At 38.4% G+C, this 18,004-nt stretch overlaps 1 protein-coding gene and 2 pseudogenes across 3 annotated transcripts; 2 read left to right on the top strand and 1 right to left on the bottom strand.

Moving 5' to 3' along the window:
• Window positions 1–1,256: 1,256 nt before the first annotated feature.
• LOC114301580 (putative UDP-rhamnose:rhamnosyltransferase 1) lies at window positions 1,257–6,676 on the top strand. The gene is made up of 2 exons (XM_082868716.1): window positions 1,257–1,634; window positions 5,496–6,676. The coding sequence occupies exons 1-2, from the start codon at window positions 1,315–1,317 to the stop codon at window positions 6,583–6,585; spliced, it is 1,410 nt and encodes a 469-aa protein (XP_082724842.1). The 5' UTR covers window positions 1,257–1,314; the 3' UTR covers window positions 6,586–6,676.
• On the bottom strand, window positions 2,105–2,636 carry LOC145790590 (uncharacterized; annotated as a pseudogene). Its single transcript, XR_014329442.1, has one exon. The product of XR_014329442.1 is annotated as an uncharacterized LOC145790590 (transcript).
• Window positions 6,677–9,150: 2,474 nt separating the features above from the next.
• On the top strand, window positions 9,151–17,788 carry LOC114301579 (protein NUCLEAR FUSION DEFECTIVE 4-like; annotated as a pseudogene). The gene is made up of 3 exons (XR_014329441.1): window positions 9,151–9,504; window positions 15,957–16,865; window positions 16,978–17,788. The product of XR_014329441.1 is annotated as a protein NUCLEAR FUSION DEFECTIVE 4-like (transcript).
• Window positions 17,789–18,004: the final 216 nt, after the last annotated feature.

Below are 18,004 nucleotides of genomic sequence, written 5' to 3'. Positions count from 1 at the left end.
ACAATGAGAAGGTGAAATCCTTACCTAAGTCTGAATTATAAGGTGTAGGAGCTCAAATTCACAATTATCTTCTAAAATCTCCAAGTCTACAAGCAATTATCAATGAGGAACTCACTTTCTCTCACTCTAACTCTCACTCTCTTGGTCGGCAAGAACAAAGGAAATGAGCTGAGCAAATGTTTGATCTAGGTGTAATGAGGCTCAAAGGTGATCTTAGATAGTGGCCACTCACAATGGCAAAATAGTAATTAAGTCAACAATGCAATTTAACCCATTTTAATCTAATTTCATCATATCAAAACACTTTTCAGATAAATATGCCAGAAAATCATATAAATTCCAATGAACACAAATCATCAATCAGTTTCAGATTCGGCCGTCGATAAGGCCTTCAATTCACAATTTAAACACAAAGGCATAAACAGATAATCAAACAGTCAACAGATAGACAAATAATTAAACAGATATACTTAATCAATTTAGTTCCAGATTTCAGTCAGTCAGTTCAGTACTTCAATCAATTCAGTTACCAATCATAATCAGTCTCAATTTAGCAGTAATCAATGGTTAATCGGTAAACAGTGACGACGGTTGTTACATTTTGCGTTTTGGGACTTTTGGGGATTAGGTCTGTGAAAAGAGAAGAAGTAGAGGAGAAGAAACTGAAAAAAAAAAATTAAAAAAAGAAGAGTAAAACGACGTCATTTTGGTTTGCATTGCAGGATGCCCTGCAGAAAAACCCTACAGAAGATATGGACTCTATGAAAAACTTGCACCAAGTACAACAATAAACTTGTAGCATACCTACAAAAAAATTAGAACAAAAATATAATTATTTTTTTTTGCTACTTTACTAAATGCAATATTCCCCCCCCCCCTAAAAAATAAGGTAGCGTTGCCTTTGACTTATTTTTTAAGACTTAACTCTATTTTTAAAATCATAATTTGAATAAAACATGTTAACTAAACATATTTTTAAAATGTAATTTAAAATTATTTTCAAAACTCTTCTCTTTTTTCTTTTTTATTATTATTATTAATCAATTAATGAATTATTTTTTCTATCATCTCTTTTCTCTCCTCTTACATTTTCTCACATTTTATACATCAATCAATTAAAAAAAAATTATAAATTATCTCAAAATTATTATTATTTTTTTCAAATCATAATTCAAAATATAATTTTACACTCCGATTATAATTCGAAAATTAAATCAAACGGATGATGTTCCTTCTACAAATGGATGATACACTAATTAGGTTACACACTCCAGCCTTCTATCCAGACTCTTCCACTCAAGCCCCAAACAAACAATGGAGAGAGACATTCACGCAGCCCTTGTGCCGTTCGCAGCATTCGGCCACTTAATTCCATTTTACGAGCTGTCCATCGCCTTAGCCAAAGCCGGTATTCACGTCTCCTTCATCTCTACCCGAAACAACATTCAGAGACTCCCTCAACTCCCTCCCCATTTGTTATCCCTCATCACCTTCGTCCCCCTTTCGTGGTCGACGGTGGGCTCGAACCTTCTCCCAGATGGTATCGAGGCCACCGGCGACATCCCCGACTACAATTTCGAGCACCTAATGGCCGCTTTCGATCTCCTCAAACACCCCTTCAAGCAATTCGTTATTGAACTGTTAATGTACACCTCCTACACCACTAAAACCTACCACTACCACTACACACCTCCACTACTCCTCACCCACTCCACCTACCACCTCCACTATACCTACTACCACCACCCACTCTACACCTACTACTCCCAAAACCTCTCTATATATAGGACTTGTAATATACAGATAAAAATATCAATATACACAACAATCTTGTAAATCAATATATCAATCAATAATATATATCCATTTATTTTAACATGGTATCAGAGCAAGGTTAAGACCTTAATATTTCTCGCATCACTGGCGGGCGGCAACCTCGCCTTGGCAGCCCGCCGGACCTCAACCTAGTCCACTCTTTCCATCATTCACCTGAACAGGTATATTTCCACCGCCACCACCCTTGGCTTGAGCCAGCGCATTCATAAGCTGTGGATGCTGCTGGCCATTCATCATCATCATCCAAATCATCATCATCATCAACGTGAAGGGCAGTTTCATGCTGACTCCTCACCATTAAAAGCCAGTCATCATTTTCCCGTGTTCATCATTAGTGTGATGTTGTCCCCTTTGAGAAGGATCCTCCCCGAAGCCTTTCTAGTCTTCTTCTTTACATTGCCTTCCTCAGCATCATCCAAAACCAAATTCATATACTCATCAAACCCAATAATGCGGCCTTCAATCCTCGAGTCCTTTTGCTCGAAAAGCCATATCTGGATGCGAGCTTTACTTTGAAGAAACCTGAAAATGAGATTGATGGGCTGGTTCATGATCCTCTGGACTTTGGTGGTCGCCATGGCCAACTCACTCCGATCACTGCCAATAACCACCACAAGAGCAGCCGCAGAAGCACCGCGCCGCTGCCACCAGTGTGCCACCGTAATCTCCAGCTCCATCAGCCTCGAGCTGTACTTCTCCGTCACCGCTCTCCACTCCTCTGGCTTGTCTGGCCACCGCGAGAAGTCCCTTGCTCGGATCGGGTCTCCACTCCAGCGTCTTCTCATGCGGCAGATTTTTTTATGAGGAACACTTTTTAATATTTTTACATCAACCCCTCTTATCTTTCCACTTTCTTTTTATTTTTTTTTTTATATTTATTCTACTCCATTTTTTTTTAAAAGCCACCGACACCTCAACTGGTTTCCACACCCCAACTTTCTTTTTTTTTATTTTATTTTCTCTTTCTTTTTCTTAAAACAGAACCACAACCAGTCCCCTTCTTTTCTTATTTATTTATCATTCCCACTGCCGACACCGCCCCAACTTTCTTTTTCTTTATTTTATTTTCTCTTTCTTTTTCTTCAAACAGCACCACAACCAGTCCCCTTCTTTTCTTATTTCTTTATCATTCCCACTGCCGACACGCACATCCATAAAGAGCCATATTATACAGATTTGCACACCAAACTTTCTCTTATTTTATTCATGTCGGGCTCACCCCGATCACCATTTTACATCAAAAAAAAAAAAAAAAAAAAAAAAATCTTTTAAAATATTCTCCACTCCAAAACAATCATCATTCCACCGCCCACTCCATACCTATTTTTTATTTTTATTCTTATTATTATTCTTCTTCTTATTAAAACAAAAAAAAAAAAAAAAAAAAAAATACCAAACACCATTGCAAACCATTTACAAATTTGCACCACCAATCATATTTTATTCATGACCGGGTCCAACCTCGATCGCAATTTTACACAAAAAAAAAAAAAAAAAAAAAACAACAACAACAACAAAAAAAAAAAAAAAAAAAAAAAAACAACAACAACAACAACAAAACAAAACAAAACCAAACCACCACAAATCGCCACAGTGGGATTTCCCTTCTCTACTCTGCCGCCGGTCTCTTCTTCTTGCCTCCGTCTTGGCCAGTCCTTGACGGTGCTGCCCCTGTGTTTTCCACGCCGCCCAGCACGTTCACTCTCCCAAAGTCTTCCACTGCAGCATATGGCGGCCCTCCGAATCGGAACATCACGGTGGCCTTCCGCTTCAGCTCCTTGTTTTCTGCCCTTAGCACGCTTATCTCTGCTCGCGCATCCTTATACATGCGTTGGAGCAGAGCCAGCTGGGAGTTTAATTGCTGCACCTCATTTGTCCTACTCTGCAGCCGGTGCGACAAATTTGTGACCGCCGTCATGCTTTCCACACATGCCTTCAAAGTATACTGATTCGCCTCCACATCCGTTTGCACTGCCATTTTTTGCTCCACAGACCGCATCGGAAAGTTCAGAGGAGCAAACCCAGCGGTGTTTGGTTGAGGTTCACTGGCCACCGCACCAGTTCTCTCTCCTGTGGACTCGTTGAGATCGGGAAAGAGAGTGAGCAGCCCACGGGACGACGAAGCCATTTTCTGGGCAACAGCAACAGAGTGTTACAGCCTATCTCTCTCAGCAAAATGACCTCTCTTTCTCAGCAAAATGAAGAAGTTTTCAGAGGTTTCTCTCAGTTTTTCTGTCTCAGTTTCTGCCTCCTCCGCTTCGGTTTATAACGACCATGACACCGAGACAGCCACGCGCATCGCGCGCCTTTTGACACCGACAACCTGGCACGCCTTTTCATGGCACACCTTTTCATGACTCGGGCACGTCTTTTGATGACACGCCTTTTGATGGCACACCTTTTGAGGGCACGACTTTTGAGGGCTCGATATCTACATCCATGTATATTTTTTGGGCAGCCTATATACACCCTCATACAGTGTCTTTTCAACCTCAAATAGGTTTCTATCTTCACACCTATTTGAGTTTGAGGGGGGGTTATACACAGTATCATGTATAAGTCACTCATGGCGCACTCCCTAAGTCGCCCCCTTGGTACACCACCACAACATTCTACAACGGTCCGACATGACCCCATAAACTGTCCCGACATTGATTCCGGTCAGCTTCTACAACGGTCCGACATGACCCCGTAAACTGTCTTCTACAACGGTCCGACATGACCCCATAAACTGTCTTCTACAACGGTCTGACACGACCACACAGTGTCTGCTACAACGGTCCGACATGACCCCATAAACTGTCTTCTACAACGGTCTGACACGACCACACAGTGTCTGCTACAACGGTCCGACATGACCCCGTAAACTGTCTTCTACAACGGTCCGACATGACCCCGTAAACTGTCCTGCTACATCGGTCCGACATGACCCCGTAAACTGTCTTCTACATCGGTCCGACATGACCCCATAAACTGTCTTCTACAACGGTCCGACATGACCCCGTAAACTGTCTTCTACATCAGTCTGACACGACCACACAGTGTCTGCTATAACGGTCCGACATGACCCCGTAAACTGTCTTCTACACCGGTCCGGCATGACCTCGTAAACTGTCCTGCTACAACGGTCCAACATGACCCCATAAACTGTCTTCTACAACGGTCCGACATGACCCCATAAACTGTCTTCTACATCGGTCTGACACGACCACACAGTGTCTGCTACAACGGTCCGACATGACCCCGTAAACTGTCTGCTACAACGGTCCAACATGACCCCATAAACTGTCTGCTACATCGGTCTGACACGACCATACTGTGTCTCCTATCCTGTTTTATTTTTCAGTTTATTTTTCTGTTTTGTGACTCTCTTCAAACTCAAGTTGGTTAGTTCCTATCCTCCTTGAGTTTGAGGGGGGCTGTTAATGTACACCTCCTACACCACTAAAACCTACCACTACCACTACACACCTCCACTACTCCTCACCCACTCCACCTACCACCTCCACTATACCTACTACCACCACCCACTCTACACCTACTACTCCCAAAACCTCTCTATATATAGGACTTGTAATATACAGATAAAAATATCAATATACACAACAATCTTGTAAATCAATATATCAATCAATAATATATATCCATTTATTTTAACATGAACAATCACCAGATTGGATCATCTCCGACTTACTTTCTTACTGGACTGTTGATGTAGCCAAGGAGTGCCATATCCCTCTCGTCATCTTCTCTGCTTTCTCCGTCGCCACCAATGTGTTCTACGGCCCACCCGAATATTTATCCGGTAATGGCCAGAGAAGACTGAGGTCGTCGCCTGAGGACTTGACGTCGCCGCCGTGGTGGGTCAGTTTCCGATCATCGGTACATTATCGTCGTTATGAAGCAATCGGAGCCGTTGTTGGGCTCTACACAGCAAATGCCTCGGGAATTTCGGTAGCCGAGCGAATCGCTAGAACACTTGATGGGTGTCGAGCTGTGGCGATTCGTGGTTGCAGAGAGTTCGAAGGTGAGTATTTTGATTTGTTCGGGAAGATCATGGGTAATAAGAGGGTGATTCCGACAGGCGTACTGTTGCCGGAAAAACCCAACAAAACACCCATCGCCGCCGCGCATAACGGGGAGTGGAGTAAGATCTTCGAATGGCTCGACGAACAGAAACCCAAATCGGTGGTGTTTGTTGGGTTCGGAAGCGAGTGTAAACTCTCCAGAAACCAAGTTTACGAGATAGCCTCTGGGTTAGAGTCATCGGAACTGCCATTTTTGTGGGCTCTGAGAAAACCCAGTTGGGCTTCCAACGATCTCGACACTATGCCGCCGGATTTCGGTCGCCGGACCTCCGGCAGAGGCAAAGTCTGCATCGGATGGGCACCGCAGATCGAGATTCTGGCTCACCCATCAATCGGAGGATCGTTGTTTCACGCCGGTTGGGGTTCAGCGATCGAAACATTACAGTTCGGGCATTGTATGATTGTTTTGCCACTGATCGTCGATCAGCCATTGAACGCGAGGTTGTTGGTGGAGAAAGGTTTGGCGATTGAAGTGGAGAGAGGCGAAGATGGGTCGTTTTGCGGGAATAACATAGCTCTCTGTCTGAGAAAAGCTATGGCTTCCAAGGAAGGAGACGAAATGAGGGCTCGGGTAGAGAAAGCTGCTGCGATTTTCACGGATCAAAAGCTGCATGATCAGTACGTTGATGAGTTTGTTGAGTATCTGAAAAATGGGAAGTGAGATTTGGGTTTTTAAAAGTAAATAAATGAAGGAACTTAGTTTGTGTGGAATGAATGAATGTTAAAGGATAATGAGAAAAACAATTCTAACACAGTTTTTTCTTTTATTTTTAGATGAAAAATCTTGGTCTCCAATTTTTTCAATTGTTCCATACAAATTAAAATTGTTCATTAGATGATGCATAATAAATTAAAATTGTTAATTTTATTTTAATTTGTATGGAACAATTGAAAAAATTAGCATTTAGAACATGTTAACAATAAAATATTGTATAAACAGAAAAATTAGCATTTAGAAATAGCTTGTAAGAATTTTGAAGTCGCATAATAAATTATTTTTCATCTCTTTGTGAATGTGTCAACAGACTCAAACAATTCTAAGATGAAATTCAAAGAGCTCACGTCAATCCTTTTTTAGTACTCACGAACTCCATATTATAATGTCACAAGTTGACTTCAATATGAGTTTAGGATCAATATTTATTATTCTACTTGTTACAATGTCAAGGAGGTCAATATGAAATGATGGAATAATATTTTTAAAAACTTTTAGAGTTTTTGAGATATTGAGGGGTGTGAAGAGATAAAATTCTTTGATAATTATTTTAACGAAAATGTCTAGTAGCTCGAAAGGGTCGAGCTCGAAACGGTTCGAAAATGGAAGAAGAGGGGAGAAAGAGAGGGAAGAGGAGGAGAGAGGGAGGGAAAGAGAGAGGAGAGGGCTCGTCGCCGTGGGTCGTCGCCGATTGTCGCAGCAGACCGTCGCCTCGCCCAGCCCCGCCGACGTCGCAGCACCACCGTCATCTGCCCAGCCTCCCCTCCTCCTCCAACCGGTTTTTATGGCTCCCTCCCCTCCCTCCTCCCCTCCCTCCCTTCTCTTCTTCTCCCTTCTTCTTCTTCTTCTTTGTTCTGTAACAAAACCAGGGAAGAAAGAAAGAAAGAAAAAAAAAAAAAAAACGACACTAAAACGACATCGTTTTGGTGTCGAGCCACGATTTCGAGCCGCGATTTCGAGATACGTAGCATGGTCGTTATTTTAAATGGGTGGAAAATTTTTAAACAGAGAAAATTGTAAAGGAGCTATAAATATCTTGGACAAATGCTTAAAATTAGGAAATGTGTGAATGATAAAAGTGGTTTTTTAAAAAATAATTGTCCATATTTTTTATTTTTAGCAATTTTTTTTTCATATTTAGTCAAAATATTTAAGTTTCTAATTTTTAGATGCACCTAAAATTTAAATATTTTTGATTTTTTTTAAATCACTAAAGATGAAAAAATAAAAAAAAATAAAAGATAAAACATAAAACTAGTATATTTTTATATTTGTTGTTTTTAGTGAACATTTTTTTGGATTTTTTCATAAATATTTTTGTTGTTTGGTTTTGAATTTTTTTTTCTAACAAATTAAAAATTAATTTAGTGATAAAATGAAAAAAAAATAAAAAAATAAGAGAGTCTAAATTGAATGTGATATTAGGTGATAGTTAACGGGTTAAAATGATATGAGGTGATAGTTCAATGGGGTAAAATATAAATTATCCAATTGATGAAATGATATTTTAGTTATAAAAGTCTAAATTGAAAAATAATTAGTAGATAACAAGGGTTAATTTATATATTTTTTTAAAAATAAAATTAAAAATTTTCATGTATTTAATTTTTTTAACTAATAGTAAGTTTTTTTTTTGAATTGATATGTTAACAAGACACAAATTGAAACTAATAAACATGATAGTACAAAATATTAGACAGGTTAAACTTGTGTTGACGAGTGATTATTTGGTGATCTTAGGCTTTATTTGATTAATAAGATTAATAGTGAAAGAATTAATAATTTTATAAATTAGTGTAAAATTAATTATACAATTAAATTTGTGAGATAATAATTAATTATGCATTCATTTTGTTTTCTTCTTTCATACTTGAAATTATCATCCTAACTCTTCTCAATATTAAAAATTTGTTAATTAATGTCTGCTGTACGTGTAATCTAATTAATAAAATATGCAATTAAACATGAAATTGTAAGTTCATAAACTAACAATTCAAATCTTATACTATGGTCCTATTAATCAAACATGCCCTTAGAATATTGCTTCACATCATTTATTACTTGACAATTATTAAATTATTTCTCAAAAACACAAAAAATAGCTTGTTTGGTTCCATTTTTCCAAAAATATTTTTCAAAAAATTCTACTTTTTACTTTCCGTGTTTTTTTGTTTTTATTAAATTTTTTTAATATTTTAAGCAATTTTTTTTTACTTTTTAGACACACCTAACATAAATACACTTAAAAAGTAAAAAAATTATAAAAAAAATATTTTAAAAATTCATTAAATACCAAAAATATAAAAAAAATACAAGAATTCAATACATTTTTTTTATATTTTTATGTATTTATTAATTTTTTAAAATATTTTTTATTTTTTAAATACATCTAAGTAAAATACATCTAAAAAAATTAAAAAAATATTTAAAAATTTAAAAATACGAACTAAAAACAAAAACAATACAAAAACCAAAAAACTCAATTTTAAAATCAGAAACACAAACCAAACACACTGATTGAATCTCACTATTTGCCCGTCAATGGTGTACCTCAAAGGCGGGTCCAGACCTCCATGGGTGGCTCTTGGAGCTGCTGTTTGGCTCCAAATTGCATCTGGCAACGCCTACAACTTCCCTCTCTACTCTCACTCTCTCAAATCTGTTCTGGAATTCTCTCAACAACAGCTGACAATGCTCGGAGTCGCCAACGATATTGGTGAGAATGTTGGAATCCTTCCTGGGATCGCCTGCAACAAGTTTTCCCCATGGATTGTTCTTTTGATCGGAGCTTTTGCTTCTTTTTTGGGTTATGGAGTCCTCTGGCTCGTTGTCAGCCAAACTGTTCAGTCCTTGCCTTATTGGCTGGTAATTTTTGGCTTTCTTTGTCTAGATTTGAATTTTTTGGATACCCATTTAAGTGTTTGAATGTTGTTTATTGTTTACAAGTGTTGTTCTTCATAGTTTTCTTTGCCTAGGATTGAATTTTTTTCATACCCATTTGATTGTTTGTTTGTTTGTTGTTAATTGTTACATGGTATTATTCTTAATTTTCTTTGCCTAAAATTGAAATTTATGTATACCCATTTAATAGTTTGCTTGAAATTTATTGTTATTATTTTGGGTTCTGACTAGTTCAGGTAATTACTGGGCAAGCGCTTTACGGGATTCGAATTAAACTAGTTTAATAGATTGCTTGTTAATTTTATTTTATTATATGATTAGTGCTATAAAGATGGTAGGCTCTTCTTTTTTTTTTCTTTTTCACATATAATATAAATTTATTGGTCTTTGGATAGATGAGAATTGTTATTTTCTGATTAGATTTATTGGGAATTTTTGATGTGGTGTATATTTCAGACTAGTTTATTATTAGTTAGTTGTTTTTGTTCTTGAACACAAGCTTGGGTTTGTAGATCTCTATATAGAAGTTCGGATTTGATCTAGTCTTTCTTGTTGCTTAAAAGTAAAATAGAGTCTTGATTGCATATAAGCATTTTGAAAGATTAAACCCTTTGATAGATTGTGACACTTGGAGGACTCTGTTATTTAGTCAAACAAATCGTATGGATAAATAAACCAATGCTAGATTTTGTTTACAAGATTGTTTTGTTTATGGAGCTTTTTCATTTGTTGACAAAACTAGGCATTAGGCAACAGCATTAATTAAATGAACTGAATAAACCAGGTTATTATATAAAACAATTTGATAATCTTGACGCATAGTCAGATCATTCTACCATGTGGGTTTGACAGTCAGCTTGAATCAGTGTGGTTTTAAATTAAGAATGGTTTAAAAATATCTGCATCTGCCAATCAGATTTGTTCCTATGACTGAATTCAGACTTTGATGTAGGAGTTTCATAATAAGTTATGCTGTTATGGTTTCCCCTTACTGTATGAAACATGTACGAATATCAGATGTCAATTTAACATTTGCCACTTGTTGCATCATCCCTGCCGAAAAAAAACACAGCATTGATTAATTTTTTTTTTAATGAATGTGTATATGCTAGGTTTTGGATGTAATGCCCATTCTTGTTCCTGATTTTGCTTGTCCTCCCCGTGTACTTTGGCACCCTAATATCAACAGTTACAGTTTTGTTTCACTATTCTGTTCTATTTCATTTTTTAAAACAGCATTACCTTTCACGATTTACTTATCTATGCCACTGATGGGTGCGGAGCTTAACTGTATAAACACCCTTTTCTTGTTCATTCTTGTTCAATGGAAATCTTAATATTGAAAAACATTTTTTTGGCTCAATGAAAATCCTCTTGGTCTTGATTGGCTACATTTGTCATTTAACATTTACCAATCCCATGTCTATCCCACCTAATTTATGGGCAGAGGACAGTTGCCTAACCTAAGAACTCCTGAGTAATAAAACTAACCCTAAGGTTATATAAATAAGGGCAAATTACAAACACTCCCTTCGAGATTTGGTAAAAATACAGATTCCCCCCTGAGGTTTGAGAAATTACAAATTGCCCACTGAGTGTCAAATTTTCATAACAAATTAGGGGAAATTAGAGGGGAATCTGTATGAAAATAAAAACCTCAGGGGGCAATTTGTTATGAAAATATAAACCTCAGGGGGCGGGATGTAATTTCTCAAATCTCAGGAGAGAATCTGTATTTTTACCAAACCTCGAGGGGGGTGTTTGTAATTTGCCCTATAAATAATTCACTGCCTCCAGTTTTTACACTTACAAACACCCCTTCTCAAATGAAAAGTCATTTTGTGAATTTAGGATGCATGAATGGGGTAGACGCAGGAATGAGGTAGGAATCATAATTGCCAACGGTCTTGTGGAAAGTGTAGTGACGGTCACTAGGAAAGGAGATATGATTATGCTAGTTAAACTAGTTATTGGAGGGAATATAGTGAACATTATTAGCGCATACGCCCCTCAAGTAGGGTTAGATGATCAGACTAAAAGGGATTTTTGGGAGCAAATGGATGAGATCTTACAGGAGATACCCGTAGGAGAGAACCTAGTTATAGGTGGAGATTTTAATGGCCATGTGGGCATAGATAAACTAAGTTATGAAAGGGTGCATGGTGGATACGGTTTTGGTGACAGAAATGAGGCTGGAGAGAGTATCTTAGATTTTGCGTTGGCTTCTGACCTGGTGGTGGCCAATACTATGTATAAGAAGAGGGAGGAGCATTTGATAACCTTTAAGAGTGGATTAGTTAAGAGTCAAATAGATTACTTCTTAGTGAGAAAAGTAGACCGCCTAAAATGCAATGATTGTAAGGTGATTCCTGGAGAGAGTCTGGTCTCTCAACATAGGATTTTGGTACTAGATTTATGTTTTAGAGGGCAATACCAAGCTAAGAAGGATGGTGGGCGTCGTAGGACGAGATGGTGGGACCTAAAAGGGGATAAACTAGAAATATTTAGGAATCGAATGGATAAGGAAGGTACTTGGGACTTAGAAGATGATGCTAACACTATGTGGAACTCGATGGCCAATTGTATGAGGAGAATCTCAAGGGAAGTGCTTGGAGAGTCGAAAGGAACGGAACCCAGCTCTAGGGAAACTTGGTGGTGGAGGGAAGAGGTTCAAGCGGTAGTTAAGGCAAAAAAAGAGTGCTTTAAAAAGTTGCAGAAGGATAGAACTGAGGAAAACCTTAAGAGCTATAGATTGGCTAATAAGGAGGTTAAGAAAGTAGTGAGAGATACCAAGTTGAAAGTATATGATGACCTATACACTAGACTAGATAGTAAGGAGGGAGAGAAGAGGGTATACAAACTTGCTAAGATACGGGAGAGGAAAACAAGAGATTTTAATCAAGTAAAGTGTATCAAGAGTGAGGATTCTAAGGTATTGGTGAAGGATGATGAGATTAAGGAAAGATGGAAGAATTATTTTGAGAAACTATTAAATGAGGAACATGGAGGTACGACAATAAGGGAAGAAATAGCCAGTAATACGATAAACCAAGACTATAGGTTCTATCGCAGGATTAGGAACTTTGAAGTGGAAATTGCACTTAAAAAGATGAAATCAAATAAGGCTTTAGGACCCGATGATATCCCTATTGAAGCTTGGAAGTGTTTGGGTAAAAAGGGAGTTGGTTGGTTGACTAGGTTGTTTAGCAAAATTTTGTTGACTAGGAACATGCCAGATGAGTGGAGGAAGAGTATTTTAGTGCCAATCTATAAGAATAAAGGTGATGTCTAGAATTATAATAACTATAGAGGAATCAAGCTAATGTGTCATATAATGAAAGTGTGGGAGAGGGTGATGGAACGCCGATTGCGAGATATAACAGATGTGTCAGAAAATCAATTTGGATTTATGCCTGGTAGGTCAACAATGGAAGCGATCTATCTTTTGAGGAGAGTAATAGAAAAGTATAAAGAAAAGAAAAGAGACATTCATATGGTGTTTATCGACCTTGAGAAAGCATATGACAGAGTGCCCCGGGATATAATATGGTGGGTGTTAGAGAAGAAAGAGGTGACAAAAGGTTACATTGACGTGATTAGGGACATGTATGAAGGGGTGGTGACCACTATTAGATCGCCAGCTGGAGAGACAAATGAATTTCCTATCACTATAGAGTTACACCAAGGATCTACCTTAAGTCCTTATCTTTTTGCTTTAGTTATGGACGAGTTGACGATAAATATTTAGGATGACGTGCCATGGTGCATGCTTTTTGCAGACGATATTGTGCTAGTGGATGAGACTAGAGAAGGAGTTAACACAAAGTTAGAGATTTGGAGAAAAACTCTTGAATCTAAAGGATTCCGGATAAGTAGAACTAAGACAGAATACATGGAGTGTAAATTTAGTAACAGTAACAATGAAAGCAGAGGAGAAGTGAAGATTGAGAACCAAGAATTGCCTAAGAATGAACATTTTCGTTATCTAGGGTCGATTATCACAACAGCGGGAGAGATTGATGCAGATGTGGGCCATAGGATTAAGGCGGGATGGTGTAAGTGGAGAAGTGCGTCTGGGGTATTGTGCGATAAATGAATACCCACTAAACTAAAAGGTAAGTTTTATAGAACGGCTAGTAGACCAGCTATCTATGAAGCACGGACACGGACACGGACACGCATACGGACACGGACACGGACACGGGACACAGCAATTTCTAAAAAATAGGGACACGGACACGGCAGGGGACACGGCAAATATTTTAATTTTTTTATAAATATTTTTATTTTAATATACATTAATTATTTTATTTATTTATTATATTTTTTAAATAATTATATTTTTTATTTTATTTTATATACATGTATTTATTTTTTTTATTTATTAATATGTATTAAATATATTATATGTTATATAATAACCATTATATAATATATAATAATATGTTATAATATATAATAACTATTATATAATTTATAATAATAATAGTTATATATAATCAATAAACCCTCAGATAAAATAAACGACAGATGCACAGATGCAAGGGAGAGAGAGAAGGAGAGAGAGTGAGGGAGACAGGGTCGAGGTCGAGGTCTCGATCGCGATCGCGATTGCGAGAGAGAGAGATTGTGAAGGCAGATCGCGAAGGAGCTTGGAGCTTGGAGCTTCGATCTGAGAAGGCAGATCGCGAAGGTGTTCGATCGACTGATGGAGCTTGGAGCTTCGATCTGAGAGAGACAGATCGCGATCGTCTGGGGTCTTCGATCGACTAATGGAGCTTGAAGCTTCGATCTTCGACAGGTTTGTCCCTCTTCACTCTCTTCCTTCACACTCTCTCCTTTATCTCTCCCTCCTTGCCGTGTCTCACGCCGTGTCCAAATCTGGACACGCGTGTCCCCTACAAGAAAAACAATTAAATTAAAGGGACACGGCAGATGGCGTGTCCCGTACGTGTCCCCGGCGTGTCCCCGTGTCCCCGGCGTGTCCCCGTGTCTGACACCGCCACGGCGCTGATTTTGCCGTGTCTATGCTTCATAGCCAGCTATGTTGGATGGAACGGAGTGTTGGGCAACCAAGAAACAACATGTAGATAAGATGAGTGTGGCTGAGATGAGGATGCTAAGGTGGTTGTGTGGTAAGACTAGACAAGACAGGGTTAGGAATAAGTGTATTCGGGAATGGGTAGGAGTAGCACTGATAGAAGATAAGTTGAGAGAGAATCGTTTGAGATGGTTTAGTCATATTCAACGGAGACCAACAAAGGCAGTAGTAAAGAGATGCGATGCTGTAATGGTAGATGGAAGTGTTAGGGGACGGGGTAGGCCTAGATTAATGTTGACTAGCGTTTTAAATAGAGATATAAATCTACTTAATTTGACTAATGAAATGGCCTTTGATAGGTCGCGTGGAGAAGAAGGATTCATGTAGCCGACCCCATTTGATGGGACTTAAGGCTTGGTTTGGTTTGGTTTTGTTAGGATGCATGAAAATGAACTAGCAAGAACTGAAAAGTATCAACTAGAAGTTAAAGATCACGCAAACAAAGGACCACACCTTACACTGCCCTTGTTGTTCTCTTGATTTTATTTTATTTTACTTTATTTTGGCTAGTGTTTATTTTCCTCTTTTTTCTTACCTCTTATTTCTTTTTCGTATTTTTGGGCTTTGTGCTTACGGTACATCTCTGAATGCCTAGAAGAATAATTTTGAAGTCATGGCAAGTTTGCTATGTTTTATGGATTGACAAACTTGTACTGTTTTGACACTGACGTAGGTTGTTGTAAATTGAAACTCCTGAAAATCTAGACATGGGGATATATCTGTTTATTTGCATGTGTGTTTGTATATGCATGCATGTGTGTGTGTTGGACCGGTACAACAGTTCCTTGCATCATGCAAAAGAAATGTAAAGAGCATGAAAAATGATGAATACAAATACTTCATTATAATTTTGTCAACGAAGAGACACAACAAGCACTACTACACGTTTTTCCATGTCGGTAAAGTGGGACTCTTTCCTAAATGCCCAAATGATCATTGAAGATGGGTAGACAGAATGTTTTAAAAGGTGCGCTTAGGCGTGCGGCACCTCGGACATGCGTCTCATGCTTAGGCTCCAAGAGACCTTAATTGGTTATGTGGATCTCTTTTTAATGCCTATTTCTTTGCACATACATGCACACTAGAAAATTATAGCAGAACACGAGATAGTCACAGTTTGTGGAATATGTTAGTTCTTCCATCTATATAATCAAATCATTCTTACTAAACGTGTCATATATATGCACTTAACAAACATCCTCTTCCATCCAGTTTACCTTGAAGTTTCATTTTGGTCCATCTATATAATCAAATCATTCTTACATTGAATTTTCTTCCATCTACTGACAATGTCTAATTTTTAATTCAATGACAGTTATGGCTTGCACTTTGTGTTGCCACCAATAGTGGTGCTTGGCTTGGCACGGCCGTGCTTATAACAAACATGAGAAACTTCCCTGTCAGTCGGGGCACTGTCGCCGGTATTCTCAATGGTTACATGGGGCTGAGTGCTGCAGTGTACACGGAAATTTTCGGCATCTTGCTTCACAATTCCTCTGCCAAGCTCTTGCTCTTTCTCACTCTCGGGATCCCAACTTTATGTATTGTAATGATGTATGCTGTTAAACCTTGTACCCCCGCTTCCGGGGAAGACTCTGCCGAGCATAGCCATTTTCTTTTCATCCAAGTGGCCAGTGTTTTGCTTGGCTTATCTTCTCATGACCACAGTATTGAGTCATTTTATTCCCTTGAGCGATACTGTTTCATATACTTTTCTTGTCATAATGGTTCTACTTCTCATGGCTCCACTTGCTATCCCTGTAAAGATGACTTTATGTCCCTCAAATCGGAGTAAGTTAGGAACCCTTGGTCGACCAGTAGGGTCTTCAGACCAACTTATTCAAGCAGAAGGTGATGTGGACAAATCAGAACCGTTGCTCACCCCATCTACATCAACAACAAATATTGGAACTTTTCATGAGAGCGATAGTGTTTCGGAGGTGGATATGCTTCTAGCTGAGGGAGAGGGCGCGGTGAAGAAGAAGAGACGGCCCAAAAGAGGGGAAGATTTCACTTTCCGTGAAGCTATAGTGACGGCTGATATCTGGCTTCTGTTCTTTGTTTATTTTGCCAGTGTTGGTTCGGGTGTTACCATTCTCAACAACTTGGCTCAGATAGGAATAGCTCAAGGTGCAGAAGATACAACCGTCCTGTTATCTCTATTCAGCTTTTTCAATTTTGTGGGTTGGCTCGGCGACGGCATTGTTTCCGAACATTTTGTCAGGTGAGATACCATTATTCCTTGTTGATTAATTCCTATTTAATACAATCTCTAGGTAATTCCTATTTATTCCTTGTTGGTTTTTCCTATTTTACGGGTCAAAAACAATCCCTAGGACAATTTGGATGACATTCACACAAATCATAATGATCATTACATACCTTCTCTTTGCTTCTGCTCTTGATGGTACACTCTATGTCGCAACAGCAGTACTTGGAATGTGCTACGGCTTTCAGTTTTTGACTATGGTCCCAACCATCTCCAAGCTTTTTGGATTAAAGCATTTTGGGATGATCTTCAATTTCATGTCGCTCGGGAATCCTCTCTGTGTTCTCCTCTTCTCTGGTTTCCTTGCAGGGTTCGTATATGATAGTGAGGCAGCGAAGCAGCACGGTACTTCTTGCTTGTGCCCAAATTGCTTTAGGCTTGCCTTCATCATTTTGGCCGGTGTGTGTGCCTTGGGCACTGTCCTGAGCGTAGTTCTAACAAAGCGAATCAAGCCGGTTTACGAGATGCTTTATGCTGGGGGATCCTTCAGGCTGCCTCAGAGTTCAAATCATTGATGAGAGAGAAGAATGAAGTGTGAGAATGTAGGATATATATATATATATATATATTTTGAAAATGCACTAAAATGGACTGCTTTTTGTGTGTGTGTGTTGCTTCTTGAGCCTTGATACGTTGGTTCTTGAACTTCATCTGATCATTGCACATGAAGTTTATAATTTGTGCAATATGATCCTTCTTTTTAATGTTAACAATAAGTTTTAGTAACATATCTATGTCAGATTTGAACAATCTAGCACTTGATATTATTCAACACTAGAAGTGGTGCCATACACATTGGGAGTGAAATCATCTATTTCATTCCAATTCTTCTACTTACTGATTTTGATATGGCAATCCATGATAATTCCTTGTACCAATTCTTCTACTCATTGATTTTGATGTGGCAATCTATGATGAATATGAGACAGAATATAGGACAGATGATATGCATTCTATGCATTATGTGTGCGAAATGTAATTGCGTGTATTCTATGCATTATGTGTATGAAATGTAATTGTGTAGTGATATAAATTGTTAATCTCCAATGGTTGACAACAATATTTTGAAAATTGGATCGGTGAGCTCATTGGAA

Source organism: Camellia sinensis, chromosome 5 (assembly GCF_055761805.1).
Source record: "Camellia sinensis isolate YWXY chromosome 5, ASM5576180v1, whole genome shotgun sequence".
NCBI lineage: Eukaryota > Viridiplantae > Streptophyta > Magnoliopsida > Ericales > Theaceae > Camellia > Camellia sinensis.
This window is presented reverse-complemented; position numbering and strand designations above follow the sequence as displayed.